The 18608-nt window shown below is 41.9% G+C and overlaps 1 protein-coding gene across 10 annotated transcripts in view; it reads left to right on the forward strand.

Moving 5' to 3' along the window:
* The window catches only part of LOC131258120 (transcription factor BIM2-like), a 52470-nt gene that overhangs the window by 22863 nt on the left and 10999 nt on the right, over positions 1-18608 (forward strand). For all 10 annotated transcript variants that reach the window (XM_058259197.1, XM_058259198.1, XM_058259199.1 and 7 more), the window contains exons 4-5: positions 15862-15934; positions 16363-16458. In XM_058259197.1, coding sequence (XP_058115180.1) covers positions 15862-15934; positions 16363-16458 — 169 coding nt within the window. The remainder of the gene's footprint in view (positions 1-15861; positions 15935-16362; positions 16459-18608) is intronic.

An 18608-nucleotide genomic window follows, 5' to 3' on the forward strand; every position in this document is an offset into this window, starting at 1 on the left:
ATCCAACACAAAAAAGAAGCCATCGCAGGGGTGATCTTATTCCTGCGAGATTTTTCTTCTACATATCTGGTGACGTTGAAGTCTCCCACTATACAGCAAGGGCCAACAAAACTGTCTATTAAAGCTCAATTCCTCCCAGAAATCTTTTCTTCTGACATCTTGGGTAGGACCATAAACTGAGGCTATGAGAAATTGAAGATCGGAAGCTATCTCTTGCAAAATAACTGAAATAGAAAAAGAGCCAACCTGGCTAGACAGTAAAGCCCACTGAGACGATTTCCATGCCAACAAAATACCACCAGAGCTGCCTATGGAATCTAGAACCACCTATTTCACATCGCTAGCCTTCCACAAAGAACCCATTAGCCTATCATCGAAATGGGGAACTTTGGTTTCCTACAAGCAAATAATATCTCTACAAGAATCTTTGATGAGTCTTCTTTTCTGCTTGGACCCCACTCCCCTAACATTCCAAGAGATAATCTTCATTGGGCAACTGACTGTCCCGGATACCCACCTCCCTAGTGCTGACGTTGAGGGAATTCAACCCACCAAGATACGACGCAAGAAGTTGCAGTTCTCTGTTGTCGCATGACCTGGAGAGAAGACTTTTAGGAGATTTTGTGGTCGATAGGGGTCTTCCTCGCGACTCAACGCACTGGAATAAGGCGATGTAATCCTCAGGGCAATCCCCAAAGGATAAGGATCTACCAATGTGGTCAACAACGTCCCTGATCCATTTCTTCCTTTGGATGATATCGATCAGCTTTGCCCTTTGGTCTTCCTCTGAATTCTTTTGAGTGTACCCTGTCTGGAGATCCTTAGCCGTACCAACTCGGAACTGTAAAGGCTCAGCTTCTATGACTTCAGCGGTAGAGTCCTCCTGAAATAATGTAAGGAGCCCGTGATCTGCCCGGTCTGAGGAGGATGAGAGGGGATGAAAGAAGGGAAGCTGGAGAAGGAGGATTTTCCGACTGCGAGGAGACCATATTCGACGCTATCTTCGCCCACCCACGACCAGACTACAGGATCGGTCTGGAGGGTTTGGTTCTTATCTCTGACAATCTGAAGCGGAATCGTCATCCCCTGCTGAAACGTTTGAGAAGGAAAGGAAGATTTCCTACTCGAGTTACAAGAAAGGGGAATGAGACTGCGATCAGAGCTTGGGTCCGGTTGTAAGGATATGTTGAGTTTAAGAGCTTTTGATGAAATGCTACCCGAAGAAAAGGGCGGAATCCGAAACCTGAGTGAAAAAGGACCCGAATAAGTCGAATCATTTATGGGATCGGGTTCGGGTCCCGATCACTCTGCAGCTGAGTCTTCTGCGATCCGTCCACGCGCCTTCGAGATATGTTCGCTGGGAGATCGAACTGACGTGAGCGAAAAGGCCTGGACCTTGGGTTGACATGGCGAGCTCTCCTTCGATCGATTGAGAGAGACGGTGCCACGTGTACCACACGCCTCGCTATTATAGTCCTGATCGGTTGCTTCTTCTCCATGTGTAGCGGAAATATTGATAGAGGAGGCTTTAGCCATTGGTTCTTTGCCACACGTCTCACGTTGGGGCTGCTCTCTGCCATAGCCATCGAGTGCTATAGCTGGAGAGGGAGAACTGGGGTCCGGAGCACCACGGGAGTATGGAGACCATGCTCCTTCGTTCACGGAATCGACGGACCTGGCCATGGAAGGAGGGTTGGGTTCCTTAAGTCTCCAGAGATCTCCCCATCTAGGAGCAGGATCATCCTTCGCTTCCCTCTGCAGCGGCATCTTGATCAGTCTTCCTCCCGCAAGGACCTGGATGTGGGTCGGAAGAGGATCTCCCTTATTTCTGCGCACACATACTCTGGCCACAACCATCTCCTCACCATTCTTGGTCTTGGGATCCAAATCTATGAAGGATCCAATAACCGATGCCGCTGATATGAGAAATTCATCATACCAGAGTTCAAGCGGGATTCCCCAGATGAGAATCCAAACATCTTCCCCTCCGAAGATAGAGAATTCTTCCCAAGATTGTACTCTGTTAACTGGTCCATCTTTATGTAGAGCTCCTGCCATTATCAGAATACTCGGATTAAGGCCCGGGCATACCTTAATCCACAACTCATTGTATTCAATGGGTTTGATTGAATATTGCTGTGGCCTGATTCTACAACAACTAACAATCCAGTCTCTACCTCGAGAGATGGAAGCCCCCTCTCTGGTAGTTATCACCACCGAATCCTGTAATTCCTTCTTTGAGAGATCCAAGCGGTCTTGACTGATAGTCAGTTCTTGTACAGTGTCGATCTCTTCTAGGACATCTTTTTCTATTTCCTTCTTCCTTGATCTATTCTGCTTGGATTTTGAGGCTATGTCGTCTTCACTGACCCTGAGGGATTGATAAGAGCTTCTTTGAAAGAGATAACATTTGGGGGGGGGGGGGGGGGGGGTTCCCGTAGTTTCCATGGAGACTCGAGGTGCGCTCCTCCTAGGTTTTCGATCTAGACCAAACCTTGCTCTTTGAACCAACAATGGAATCCCTCCAAATCTTTCTCCGTGAAGCATAAGAACAACTCTGGAGAGTTCTTCTTCTGAGCTCATCCTAACAAGAGCAAAACCTCTGCATTGACCATTTGATCTGTCCCTTGGCATAACCACATCCATTACCGCCCTCGCACGACCAAAAACTCTCAAGATATTGATTGGAAGCCATCCTTCTGGGAAACCTCTGACAAATAAAGTCGGGTAGTCGATGGTGGATCTCGTTTTCGTATCTGAATAACCCCCTTTACCTTTGTTGCGCACAACTTTAGTCCATTCTTCTGAAACCTCCTTTCCGTGCTGTCGATCCGAGGCTCCCGATTCATTGTCGGTATTCCTGGGTGCTTTTGATCTTGCCGTTGTCTTCTTCGTCATGTTTTCAATGATATCAAATTGTTAGGTATATGAATTACATAATAGGACACAAAAGCCCCTAGCCTCTGTATGTTGAAATGAAATGTACGAGAGTTGCGAGTTATGTGTACACCAACACTATAAATAATAATAAACCTTATAAATATGAGATGTTTTGGTATTACATTCATTTCAATAAATTTATATTGATATTATATAGTTACATAATTAAATATAAAAGATTTGCAGTTAATTCTAGGTTGTCAGGTTCATAAATTCGTCAAACAGTATGATACACCATTCTCACTAAAGATTGGATTGTTACACTACCATAAACAAGGGTGTATCGGTCATTACGCCCTCTGTATCGACCATTACGTCGATTTAGTGTATCCGTAACGGTGGGCACTGTTACGCCCACTATTATTACTACGGGAGCATCGGGACACCTATACACATACTTGCCTATGGGTGCTACACCCATACCCATACTCATGTTAGGCTTGAGATGGACGCTCATACCGTGGCTATCAGGGTGTTTGGCACTGTTAGGGCGTCAAGTATCCATTATGATTTTAAAATTAAAAAAATCCAACGATTAATTCAAAAGAGTAAATTTTGTATTGGAGATTGAAAAACTATTGATATTTCTTCAAAAACATAAAAAATAGCATTTTTAGATTGAAGAACTCAAAAATAATATTTGTTTACGATGGGGCATCCCACTTTCATGGTAGGGCAACCTTGTTAGATGGGTTGGATGGTATTCACACCTACATACCTCTTGTGGACCCCACATGAAAAGTGTTGTAGGTTAAGCTTCTCCTACAACAACTTGTAGAGGAATTCGCCTCCTTTTATGATTTTTTGTGAATTAAAAATTGTTAATTTTCTGCTTGCATGTGAGCCAACCGTCGATAATCTTCGTAAGAGAGGAATGGTCCTTGTTAACACACGTCTTTGCTGCATGTGAAATGAAGAAACCGTGGATCATCTTCTGCTCCACTGCCCCTTCTCTTCTAAAATTTGGGCTAAATTCTGCCTCCGGTTCAATGTTAGTTGGTGCGCTCCATGCTCGGCAACCCATTTCCTTCAAGCCTGGTACGGGGTCTGTTTCGGTAACCTTAGATCCATCCTATGGAGGTTGGGCATCCTTGCGGTCTGGTGGGCAGTCTGGGAGGAAAGAAACCAGAGATGCTTCTCGGATGTATCTAGTTCCGCTCATGTGGTTATCTCTAGAGCTAAGCGTTTGCTGGTGGAATGGGCGTCCCAAACAGATAGGCTTAAGGGTCAGGATTTATGTTTTATTGGCGTGTAATGATTTTGGTTTCTTAGGAGCTTCTGCCCTGTCAACAATTTCTCCTCTTTTGTATTTACTTCTCTTTTAATATATATATTGTTACTTTTCAAAAAAATAAATAAATTTGTTAATCATTATTATTTATAAATAAATTGGAGTATTGGACATATATGCAGGTGAAAGGACCCACTACCTCTTCGTATAAAACATTAGGACTATTGATTGAGGCGCTTTTCGATTAATGTCGGGGGTAATTTAAGATAGGTTTTGCAAATAAGGGGGATGACTGAAAGGAAACTAAAACTAAGTACTACCTCCTCACATGAGGGTCCCCCCTACTTTGGTTATGTCAATGGAAGCGCAAGGAATGGATACTTTGGCAATCACAGGGTTACCTTTAAAAATTTTAGAATTGTTAGATCTATTTCATAACCCTCCAACTGGACAAAAGTGCATCCCAAAGTTTCACCAAATGTTCGCGAGTAGCTAATTTACTACTTCATAAGAATTTTCTATAATCTTTATTGTCATTAACCTTCAGCACTACAGATAGGGCTGGCCAAACTTGACCTGAACTATCAACCTGACTCAGACCCAAGGTGTTAGAAAATGGTTGCGTAACGGCCACAACGGCTATTACGTAATGGTAGTGGCGGTAACTGTTACATGCTATGAGGCTGCAATGGCCGTAGTGGCTAATATAGAAGAAATGTCCCGTAATGGCCCCATAACATTTTGTTTTAAAGGCAGTAACAACCGTGACGGGGGCTATTACAGCCCATATCGTGACGGTTACAACAACGGCCATTGTCACTGTTATGGAATACCTTGCTTGGACCCAACTTGGAAAGTTAAGGGTGGGGCCAACCTATTTCCCATGTGGGTAGGGTTCGGTGATGGGGACATCAGGCGCACACGCGCACACACACCACCCCCCTACGCACGTACGCACGCAGAAGGGAGGGCCTCCTAGCTAGAAGACAAGTTTTGGTTCAAAAAAAGTGGGCCCGATAGTCAAGAAAAGCTCATCATGGGATCTCATGATCGTGGCCCACTTGTCGAATTGATTTCATATTTTAGGTTTTGCTTATTGTTATTATTTAGAACATCGTGAATGATTTAGATTTCTTTGTTTGGTTTTTATTTTAGTTTACTTCATCGCCAAGTAATAGGTTGCGCACATGGTGCGAGTTTTTGGGGTATAGGGTTTTCACTATAAATAGGCACCCCTTGTAATTCTTTTCATTCATTGAAGTTGAATAAAAATTCCTGCGTAGTTTTTCTGCTCTCGGAGTTGTGGAAAAATTAAAGCGGGTGCGAAACCCTCCCTTTTCGAAGGGTTAACTACCGTGGTGCAAAGCCACGTTTATCCCCATCCGCCCCTTCATCTTATTTCATCCTTTCCACAACCATCTTCGCGCCCAATCCGTTTGTTTTGCAGTTGTTCATCCCTCCATAGTCAGTTTTCAAAATCTGGCCCTGCAGGAGAGCTGAAACTTTGAAGGAGCACCACGCCCAGACCACAGCCCTGATCGCGTGAAATTTGGAGGTTTTGCAACCCCAGCCTAGCCGACCAGGACCAAGAAGCCGATTTGGGAAGGCGGGCCTTCATCGCACGTGCGGCCAGCCCATCTGCGCACGCCGCACGTGTGTCAGCCCCGGGGCACCGTCTGCACGCAGGAGTTATTTCTAGGTCAAGTTTTTCTCTTGTTTTCCTCTTTTCATCCCTAATTTTATAAACCTCAACCCTAGATTGCCCTAAATTCCCAATTTCTATTTCATTTCTCACCTTAGGGATCCTTGATTTGAAATTGGTGAATTCCTTGGATTAAGGATTGATTGTCATGCGTGTGTGGATGATTTCTATTTCCCTTTGAGTATTATTTGGTTCATAATTTTTATTGATCCAGCCCTAACGTGTGTAGGCCCGGACCCACATAGATTCCCCTTAATTGAATATTTAGATTTTTGTGTGGGATGTGGAATTTGTGTAATTGTTTATGAACTAATGTGATCTTAAGCCTGAAATCTCGCACATCATATTTGAATTTCATGTCCTGCATCAAATTTGGTATCAAAGCTTAGGGTTCTTATAGGGGAATACATTACTTGTTTAGGATTAGTTTGTTTGAGTCCTTCATGCATCCAGTCCATCACATGTAGCTTTTAGGAGTCCATAGTCACTAATATTAGTTGCTGAAATTTTTGTTAGCAGGAAGTTAGCAATTTACATTGCTGTAACTTTCTGTTATTCCTTTAATTTGACAACTATATTGCTGGATTTTAGTAGCACTGCGTAGTTTCCCTCATATAGTCTCATAGGATCATTTTGTCTCATATAGTCGTCGTAGAAAATCCTTAGGTGGAGTTGCAAGTTGTACGCGCACACGTACGGATCATGGTTTTGGCTAGCACCCTACACTAAATATGGAACACGTGCTAGAGTCACTAAAGCTGTCCTAGCAGATTGAGTCTTGGGGTAAGCGCTTGGAACAAGACATAGATCAACACCTTGACCAAATAGAGGCCTCCCTCAGGACAAACCCCACCATTAGGGAAGATGGTCAATCTCAGGCAGGTGGACAGGATGATAGACCAATGAACGGAGGTGGTCAAGGAATCAGTCATGGGCGTGCACCTGTACCCCCACCCCATGAGGGACATCAAGACCATTATTTTGAGGGGTACAACATGTGCGTCTTCATGGCTAGAGAGAGTGCACCAGAAGCTAGTGTAGAATTACCTACTGAGGCCATTCCGGTAGTGGGTGAGTTTCATGATGTTTTTTCTGATGATCTACTGGATAAGTCTCCCCATAGGAGGGATATAGAGCACACCAGAACATGGGACACCGTAATACCTACAGCCGAGTTTGCGTTTAATAGTTCTGTCGATAGGTCCACAGGTCTCAGTCCTTATGAAGTCGTTACTGGTTATAAACCTGAGAAACCTATTGATCTTGTCCTTATGTCACTGTGCCATAGGCCGTCAGAGCCTGCAGAATCTTTTGTGCATCACATTCATTCATGGCATCAAGAAATCAGGCAGAAGATCACTACTAGTAATGAATATTACAAATTTTCTGCAGATCAGCATAAATGTTTCAAGGAATTCAATGTAGTGATGGTCCGCATTAGGCCCGAGCGGTATCCTCTGAGGGTCATTCGTAAGTTACATGCGCGTAGCACTAGACCTGTCAAAATTATAAAACGAAATGGTCTCAATGCGTATGTGGCAAATCTTCCACCCTCCATGGGAATTAGTTCCACATTCAATGTGGAGGATCTAGTTGCATTTCAAGGAGCCATTGATGCATTGTCTAGCCTTTCGCCTAGCCATCCTGATTCATCAGACCTTTCCCTTGATCCATGCCTCCCTCTCGACCCATTTTTCCAACCTCTACCTCCCATACTTACCCGTCCGACCCATTTTCCCAGCCTCTACCTCCCATACCTATCTGTCCTGACCCATCTTCCCAGCTACTACGTCCCATACCTACCTCTCCCGACCCATTTTTCCAACCTCTACCTCCCATACCTACCCGTCCCGACCTATTTTTCCAGCCTCTACCTCCCATACCTACCTGTCCTGACCCATCTTCCCAGCTATTATATCCCATACCTACCCTTCCCGACCCATTTTCTCAGCCTCTACCTTACATACCTACCCTTCCCACACCTATAGAGGAAATAGAAGATATTTTGTACCATCAGATAATATCAATGTTGGACGGCGGGTTTCAAAAGTACCTGATTAAATGGAAGTCACACCCAGCTTCAGACAACACGTGGCTCACTGAGGAGGAGCTTCAGAGACTTGATCCTGATATCCTGGATCAGTTCAGGAGTTTTATTTCGCCAGTGGCGAAATCTTCCCAGTCGGAGAATTGATGGGGACATCATGCGCACACGCGCACGGACACCACCCCCCTACGTACGTACGTACGCAGAAGGAAGACCCCACCATTGATCTGGCTCGATGACGACGTCCAAGGTGGGCCTTTTAGCTAGAAGACAAGTTTTGGTTAAAAAAAGTGGGCCCGATAGTTAAGAGAAGCTCATCATGGGATCTCATGATCGTGGCCCACTCGTCGAATTGATTTCATATTTTAGGTTTTGCTTATTGTTATTATTTAGAACATCGTGAACGCTTTAGATTTCTTTGTTTGGTTTTTATTTTAGTTTACTTCATCGCCAAGTAATAGGTTGCGCACATGGTGCGAGTTTTTGGGGTATAGGGTTTTCCCTATAAATAGGCACCCCTTGTAGTTCTTTTCATTCATTGAAGTTGAATAAAAACTCTTGCATGGTTTTTCTGCTCTCTGAGGTTCTGAGTTGTGGAAAAATTAAAGTGGGTGCGAAGCTCTCCCTTTTCGAAGGGCTGAGATTAAAGTGGGTGTGAAGCTATCCCTTTTCGAAGGGTTAACTACCGTGGTGTGAAGCCCCGTTTATCCCCATCCGCCCCTTCATCTTATTTCATCATTCCTACAACTATCTTCGCGCCCAATCCGTTTGTTTTGCAGTTGTTCATCCCTCCACAGCCAGTTTTCAGAACCTGGCTCTGCAAGAGGGCTAAAACTTTGACGGAGCACCACGCCCAGACCACAACCTGGATCGACGTGAAATTTTGCAGCCCCAGCCTAGCCGACCAGGGCCAAGAAGCCGATTTGGGAAGACGGGCCTTTATCGCACGTGCGGCCAGCCCATCTGCGCACGTGCGTCAGCCCCGGGGCACCGTCTGCACGCAGGAGTTATTTCTGGGTCAGGTTTTTCTCTTGTTTTCCTCTTTTCATTCCTAATTTTATAAACCCTAACCCTAGATTGCCCTAAATTTCCAATTTCTATCTCATTTCTCACCCTAGGGTTCCTTGATTTGAAATTGGTGAATTCCTTGGATTAGGGATTGATTGTCATGTGTGTGTGGATGATTTCTATTTCCCTTTGAGTATTATTTGGTTCATAATTTTTATTGATCCAGCCCTAACGTGTGTAGGCCCAGACCCACATAGATTCCCCTTAATTGAATATTTGGATTTTTGTATGGGATGTGGAATTTGTATAATTGTTTATGAACTAACGTGATCCTAAGCCTGAAATCTCGCACATCATATTTGAATTTCATGTCCTGCGTCATTCGGGTTGTGTTTTGTTAACTCGAAATTAAACGGGTTGGGTTTGGGTTTGCTGGGTTGGACACAGCAAGTCATGTTTATGGTCCGCCACTTGCCTCCCTGCTAAATGCTAACTATATATGTTATATTATATTATATTATATTATAATGTAAGTTTAAAAAACCCTAAACGTGGTTATGATGGTTGTAAGTTGGTTATAGTAAGACTTTGATTGTATATTAATTAAAAGTTTTAAATATGTGGTTGTTATTATTATTATTATTATTTTTTATTTCTATGAAGTGACAATGTTTTTTTAATTAAATGGGTTAGTGGGTTGGGCTTGTGTTGATCCATTTGTAGGCGGGATGGGTTGGGATTAAGATTTTCAACCCATTTAATAAATGGGCTGGGTTTGGGTTGTACCCATCCTTGTTATGATTGGAACCTAACCTGACCCATTACCACCCGTATGTACAAGAGACCCATTGTTCGCTAAACTGGATGATTAGTTAGGTGGAATCCATGATGTTCATAACTGTGTGGCAAATAGATGGTTGAGAGAGAGATCCAGCTCGCTGACCCTCTTAATAGGCAAGCCACATACATTCATTGTGGCCCTTTGGCAAGTTTTTCCATGCTTTTCAACGGCTTTTCTATTTGTGTGACTCACCTAATGAATTAATTAGTTTCATTTTACTGGTAGTCTATGCCATTGGGTCACTGTGGGGGGAGTGGCATGTGATCTTAGCAAAAGTGATAGGCTCCGGACTATTTTAAGAGTTTGGCGAGACACTCAAAACACATGCCAATCTTTACATCAATCAATCCAAATATTTGAAATCGTATGCCTATTAGGGATGAGCATAGCCCAAAATTTGCACTGATTGGACAATTCGTACCATTTAGTTGTTGGATAAATAGTATGGGCAATGGTCAAACTGCAATGGGTGAAATCACGTGGTTAATATAGTCCAAACAGTAAATTTTGAGCCATGCCCCATCCACAATGGGCCTCATATATAGGTGGTCTAGGATCGTTACATACTACACGTAGACTGGATGGTGGTTTTCATTTTTTTCAAGACGGTGATTCCAATGAGGGAATTTGAGATAGAGCAGGTGAATGAGAGAGATGTAAAAGGTCACTTTTACACATCATTCTAAACAGGCATGAGTGGAAAATAAATTTAGAACTATTGATTGGAGTGCTTTCTGTTGACAACTTGTAAGGGGGTTGACCGAAAGGAAACTAAAACCAGGGTCTTGTGGGTACAAATGTTATATATGTGGATGGCAGGTCCTTTTCCCTTTTGCATATGCCCAACACTCCAATTAATTTATAATCAGTAAAAAATAATGATGGACACTTTTTAAATACACAAAACTATAAAGAATTAGGTTGATTCGTCGACAACATTGTAGGATGAACTTTTCCTACACTTCGTATGTGGGACCCACACAAATGTTTATAGGCTGTATGCAATCCAACTAGTCCAACATGTTTGCCCTACAATGAAACTGGGATGCCTATAGGTGAGGGTTTGATTCCCCTCCTTGGCTATAGGCGAATGGTCTTCACCGTAGGTTTGCTCCCTATAGGTGAGGGTTTGATTCCCCTCCTTGGCTTTACCCGATACACGTGGTTGTGGGTGATTGCGTGTATCCGCAGGGATTAGTCTCACTTCAAAAATGAGGTGGGGACACTCCGTCTTCAAAAAAAAAAAAGAAAAAAGAAACTGAGATGCCACATTGTGAACATATGTAGTTTTTGAGTGTTTTAATCTAAAATAGCATGTAGCATGCTATTTTTTTAAAATGTTTTTGAAGAAAAATCCATAGGTTTTTTCATCTTTGTTATAAAATCTAAGCTTTTAATCAAAATTTAGATTTTTTTGCTTTTTAATATTTTCAAAACATAAATGGGTAGCCCAATGCGTGCTTGACACCCTATTGGGTATGGGTGCCCATTTTAGGCCCGACATGGGTATGGGGCTATGGTTGCAATTCTCATTGGCGGGTATGGGTATGGCCGTATGGGTAACCCCTATAACTGACTTGAACCTAGCCCATCGCCACCTTTAGATGGTCTTGATTGTACATAATCTTGCCACGTGTATTGTGGAGACATGGCTCTACCATATTTGGGTTCTTTGGCCCTGATGCACCACACCTCACCTCCAAACACTGATATATGTGGCAACCGTGCTGATGCATCTTAGCAGTGGATCATCCGGGACCCACTAACTAGACAGCCTTTCAAGAGAACCCATCTGGTTAGTTCATCAAGTGGCCACAAATTTAGGAAACAATGGACAATTCAAAAGACTTGGCATCATTCCACATTCAACACGTGTAGCCAACTTGTTGGAGGGACTGACTTGATGGTGCCCACCTATCCATGGTATTGATGGATATAAGTATCCATAGACATCCTAAGCTGGTGCAGTAAAGGCGTGTGACCGACACACATAAGGGCAACATTCTTTGAAGAAGGGAAATTGGGGGGGAAAAAAAATCCATGGCTGGAGCATGCATTTGATGGAAATAAGGTGTTTTAGGCATGTTTACCAAAGGCAAAGGTTTGGTTGGAGCAAACATTGATAGGGGAAGGTATACCCACACCTGGCCCAATTATTAATTGGGCTCAGCTTTGTACCCGAACATGTACCCACACCCATTTAGCTACACTCATACCCTGCCAGTTTTGGGCCAGGCTCTGGTAGGTTATAGTTATCCCTCCTTATCATTGAGCTTCTTTGAGCTTCAAAATCAATGGTAAGGTCGGTTTGTGCTACATGCAATTGGTTCTGGTTTCAAATCTGGTTGCATCAAATGTGGAGTGTCCATGTCTAGAAAACTGTAGTATGGTTGCATCTAGACATGAGAGCATGCAGCACCAAAAGTTCACCACATTGCAGAAAATCCTCCACGAGGTGGAGTTGCGACTCCAAAAGGATAGAGATGGAGGATAAAACCAGTGTTCGAAATATCGATACTATCGGCCGATATTATTGGTATCGCACCACTACGAGACGATACACTCTCGATAACCCCCGGAAGATACCAAAAAACCCCAAATTCCAGATATCGGCCGATATATCGTCGATATTGCACGATATTCCGACAATATTGCGCGATTTCCTCTCCATTATTGTCGGACATCGACGTCATCATCCGAAAAAATCAGGAAAAAAAATTAGAGGGTGGATTTCAGTACCTGTAGAAGAGATCGCCATGATCGGAAGCTTCCATTTGGTAGGCCATTCGTATTGAAGCGTCATTCCTAGGTTACCGCAAATAAAACCTATGATTTTGGAGAGAAATCCGGAAACATCCTCACCGATACGATGAAATTTGGGAGAAATGTTAGGGTTCCGGAAGCCGGAACCCTCTCTATGTAAAAATAAAGGTCGTTCGAGCCTGTTTTATTGAAATCGGGTACCGCACACCACCGAGCTAACTGTGTTGACGTCACCAAGTTCTGTGGGTCCCATCATGAGGTATGTGTTATATCCAGACCGTTCGTCCATTTGGTGAGCTCTTCGTAAGGCTTTATGCGATAAATAAGACAGATCCAAAGATCAACTGGACCACATTGCAAACAACAGTGGTAGATTGAACGTCTACCGTTGAAACCCTTTTGGGGGTCACGGAAGTTTTGGATCAATATGATATTTATTTTTCCTCTTCATCCAGGTCTGTGTGACCTAATTAACAGATTGGATTGGAAAATAAACATTATGGTGGGCCCTACAAATGTATTAATGGTGAGAATCAGTCCCCCACTGCTATTTGTGGTGTGGTCCACTTGAGCTTTGGATATGACTCATTTTTGGGTTCATGATCTAAAATGATCTCTCCAAATGCATGAACGGTGTAGATATAATAAATATATTATTGTGGGGCATGTAACTTTGAAACATTTGTACTACTTGAGCTCAAGGAGCGTTAGCGCCGGACGCGGATTGCATACTAAGTAACTCAACACGCTTAGCGTACTGCGTAAACTCTGTGGGGTCCACCATGATTTAAAATGTTATCCACTCCGTCCATCCATTTTATGAGATAATTTGAGGCTCTAGCCCAAAAACGAAGTATATCCAAAACTCAAGTGAACCTCACCACGAGAAAGAATGTGAATTGAAATTCTACCGTAGAAAATTTCTTGGGGGCCACAGAAGTTTTGGATCAATTTGTTATTTGTGTTTTCCCTTTATTCATGTCTATGTGATCTTATGAACACGTTGGATGACAAATAAACATCACTGTGGGCCCTATCAAGGTTTCAACGGTTGAAGTCATTATTCCCACTGTTTCCTGTGGTGTGGCACACTTAAGCTTTGGGGCATTCTTCAATTTTCAAATCAACCACTAAAATGAGCTGGAAAAACGGATGGACGGCGTAAATAACTCACACACATTCACGGTAGCCCCAACTGAGTTTACTCAGCACGATAAAAGGGTACTGAGTAACTTAGGTCGCAATCTGATTTCGTCCGTACACGGATTTCCTGCCAAAGCCTTCGCAGGAAGTTCCTGCGCTTGAAACCTTAGTGGGGCCTACCATGATGTTTGTGAGGAATCCACTCCGTCCATCCATTTTGTGAGATCATTTTAAGACATGGAGTAAAAAATGATTAGGATCTAATACTCAAGTGTGCCAAAAATGTGAGGATTGAACATCCACACTTGAAATATTCGTGGGGCCACATAAGTTTTGAATTAGACTAATATTTGTATTTTCAATTCATCCGTGTAGGAATAACGTTATGAATGGTATGGATGGCATGTTAACATCACTGTCAACCCAGGGAGGTTTCAACGGTAGGAATTTTCCTACCCACCTTTTCCTTTAGTGCGGCCCACTTTAGTCTTGGATCCTGCTCATTTTTGCTCACAAGTGCTAAAATGATCTCAAAAAATGAATGGACGAGGTGGATTTCTTACAAACATCACAGTGGGCCACACTTAGGTTTCGAGGGAAGGAACTTGGCAAGAAATCTGTGTACGATCAGCGCCCCACCCCCAGTGTGGCGGGAAGTAGATCCCGTAGTGAGTAGTGTACTTTGTAAACTTTGTGAGCCCACTATAATTCATGTATTTTATCCACTTTGTCCATCCATTTTACCAGATAATTTTATGGTTTGAATGAAGAGAAAAAACTATTATTAGTTTGATCCAAAACTTTTGTGGTCCACTAATGGTCAATCACCATTGTTTCCTATGGTATGGTCTACCTAATTATTGGATCTGTTTTATTTTTTGGATAATGTCCTGAAATGATATGGAAAAACGGATGGACGGGGTTGATACTGAATATGGTTGTCTTAGTTCAATTGGACAGCGCATAGCTTAGGACCCTCTACAAAGGAAATCTATTATGTACACTTCTTTTTTGAAACTTTATAATTTAAAAGTGTGTATTAAGGGCCTTTTTAACAATCCTCAAAGTTTCATTAAAAAATTCAACCATTTTCCCAATGTTTCCCCATGTTTCTCAGAAAGTGCGATAAACTATGCGATACAAACGATATATCCCGTGCGATAACCGATACGTATCTATATCCCAAGGGTGTGATACATTGTGCGATACCAATATTTCGAACACTGGATAAAACACACTGCATGAGAAAATACAGGGAAGAGAGAACAGTGCCCTTTATTTTCTCACCATTGGTAATCACAGTTTTTTCCATCAGAGGGAAGGAGACTTTGTTGTTGATCCCCTCTTTTTATGGATTTTCCAACTTTATTTCAATCTATTGTGATCTTCTAATGCAATACTAATCAGTAAAGTCATCTTTAAATTATGTGGAATTGGTATTTGCTTCCACATGGTTTCTGTGTCGTCTCTATGAGATTTGGTGTTTTTGTATTCCCTATGGTATCAGCAGTAGAGGTGAGTTTATGAGAGTTAACATGCAGGAATTTCATAGCTATCCATAGGAACTTGTGTGAGTTCTAATAGTTCCATTGAAAGGGCTGACTGGTCTTTCTTGTATCATCCCAACATACTTCGGGAGAAGGACATGGTATCGAACCGAATCTGGTAATTCCAAATCCTAGTCTTATAGCCATGCTTTTGACCCCCAAATCTCAATGTACGAAGACAACTATATGTATAGTATTTTAGTATTTTTATACTAAAATAAAATAATCCTATCGTATCAAACTTTAAGATATATTTGTAATTTCAGTTCTTTTCACAATCCCTTGATAGAGTGGAATGGCGGAATAAGATTCATGTAGGCAACCCTAATTAATTGGGATAAGGCTTAGATGATCATGATGAGTTATTTTCACAAAAAAAAATAAAAAAATAAAATCGGGTTTGAGTGTGACTGAGCAATGGTTGACTCTTCGTCTTATCCATTTTCTTACATTCATGTCATGTCATATTCAACATGGGTACCCCAAGGGATTTGAATGATCCAGGTGTCGTATCATACAACATAAAAAGAGTTTTGGGGTTTCTGAACTAACCACAAAATGTAAGGCATTATTTATAGAGTAATTCTGCTTACTTCTCTAGTCTCTACAGGCCTGATGGATTCTAACTTTGTTTTGCAGATTCCAAATATTAAGAGATCTCATCCCAAATAGTAGTGATCAGAAGAGAGACAAGGCATCATTCCTTTTAGAGGTACATTGTGTAATATTTAAAATAGAAAAGTTCTCAAGTACAACCACGTACGGTCCACTAAGCTGATAACTTTCAACCTGTGAAGTGCATGTGAAATCCAACCCTCCATTAGGTTGGCCTCACCATGAAGATCATCTAGTGCAAAAATCAGCCCTATCCGTTGATCATGTGGGCCTCACCATGGAACAAGTCTAACCATTGATAAATAGAAAAATACAAGTGTTGTCTACTTGATGAGTAGATATGGTAGATTTTTTGTACGAGGCAATCCTCATGATGGGGCCGACCTATTTACCAGGTTGGATGTCATAGATACATGAAAGGTCGGGAGTTAACCACTGGGTGGACCATAACTTATATTCAACTCATTTTGTTTTATAACAATTGCGACTCTTTACTACTACTGAGTTGTCCATCTCCCTATCCAGGTCATTGAATATGTCCAGTTTTTACAAGAGAAGGTTCAGAAGTATGAGACAGCATTCCCTGGATGGGGTCAAGATAGCATGAAACTGGCAACATGGGTAAAGAACCAATACCACTCTTTAGAAATTGCTTCTGGAGTTCTGGTTATGTGTGCACTTGCTTGTTGATGTTTGTGTTTGAGATGGGATGCCAGTGGGGTAGGATTGGGTAAGAGTTTCAAGCGTGGTGGTGTAATTGATGCCATGGGTAAAGGGCCAGTACCCTTCCTAAACATGGTTGTAGCCATGCCTGCACATGCGCGTAGGTGTTGGAATGTGGTTCAAGCGTAGGATGCGTGTTAGTGGTGGAAGGGTGGTGGTTTTGGTGTGTTTTTGTGTCAGTACAGGCATGCACAGGCACCTGTCTCAATAGTAGATATCTGATGTACTGTTCATTTTTTAGAAGTTATATCAAGAGGAAACAAGCAGTGTATTTTGACTTTCTTTTATATTGTTTATTCACTTTTTAACAGGTATCCATTGTAAATTTCTCATACCAATCTGCACTCATAGAATGGTTATATGCATGATTGTTATTTGGGCTATATTTCCACTCAAAAAGTTTTATAATTTTTGCTTCGGCTCCATACGTTGGACCTCAAGTCCAGCATTTTCCACAGAACGGTTGAGTTTTTGTCATTTGTCAGGGGCACATGGAGGGTACTTTGTTTGAAAAAAAGGGGAAAAAATCTATTTGCCTATCCACATCAATTAATTGGCATCTGTCTTTAGCAATTTTCTGTAATTCATAAGTGCATTTAGAGCTGTACACAGGTCGAGTTTGAGTCGAGCTAGGTGTAGCTCGACTCGGCTCAACCCTACCGTGACCCGAGCTTCGAGTCGAGTCGAGCGAGCTATTCGAGTTGAGTTAATATTATTCTACAATGATAGAAAATCAAGATTGGCAGTGCATAACAAGTTAATACAAGATAGCAAATAAAAATATGAGAATATTATTTTACAAACCATAAACTCACTCAAAATTCATAGGGCATCTTGTTAATATGGTCCATATGAGGAACGCTTTCCCGACCGTCGGATAAGAGAGTAATTACCTTCATCTGAACCCGATCCATCGCTTTTGTCAATAAGAAATATGTTTGCAGATCCAGATGTGTTATCTTCTTCAGGGTAATTATTTACTTCTTCTGAATCGGAAGGTGGTAAAACTTTACCATCATGTTCCTGTATAGATTTAGCTAACTTTTTCAATCCTTCTTTATGAGTCGATTTATTAGGAGTTCCCAACATCTTATAGAATGATGAGAGCCTGGAGAGAAACTTTGATGTTTTGTGGCTCTTCTTTGTATCCATGCTCGGCCCTGCCTCGACGTCATGTTGTCTTGGAGGACATCGATATCTAGATGCCTCCACCTATTCCCTACTTATCTTCATAGCAAGTTTCAGTTGCTCTTCTTCTATAGCTTTTAATCTGGCATTTTTCTCTTCTTATTTCTTACTAATTTGTTGCACTCTCTATTTCTGAATCTTCATCTATTATAATAGGCTTGTTATGATAATTTTTTGTGGCTAGTTGAATTTGGTGTGGAGGGGGTGGGAGTTTTCTTATTTGAGTCTAAGAGAGCCTGGAAAAGAATACGTATTTCCTGTGAGGCATTAGGACATGGTTTTGCATCTCCTCCCCGACCGGATAAGTGTATTCTTAGCCGATTTGTTTTGTTGACGAATTTGTCTCCACACAAATGATATTTAATCTTCATTCTTCCAGATGTTGGGGAGTAAACTTGGGTACCGTAATCCCAAATGTCGGCGGATGGGTCATCAGACGACATTTCTGCACAAGGATTTTTGTTAATAAAGAATAATATTTTTAGGAGAATATAATTTTCAAGAAGTAAATTGTAGTACGTTTAAAAATTTCATCACCTATAGCCGAAATGGAGCTGCGTTCATTCATAACTTGAGTGTCCTGACTTCTGAAAGAATTACCCTCCTAACTTTTAATTTCATTTTTTTAAATCTCATTCAATAATATATCATGTACAGATGTACTCATACAATTTACATGCGATTCGAAAATTCTGCAGCATCTCCCCATAATTCTCCAAATATATGTAAAATTCTCTACTGTTTGAGTGTCATCACCATTATCTGTTATTCACAGTCACAGATGAGAGGCAGTCAACCAGTTGAGAACCATATATTCAGCGAATAAATTGGGTTGATGCACCGAATCTCGAATTCCATGT

This window comes from Magnolia sinica, chromosome 10, assembly GCF_029962835.1.
Source record: "Magnolia sinica isolate HGM2019 chromosome 10, MsV1, whole genome shotgun sequence".
Classification (NCBI taxonomy): domain Eukaryota; kingdom Viridiplantae; phylum Streptophyta; class Magnoliopsida; order Magnoliales; family Magnoliaceae; genus Magnolia; species Magnolia sinica.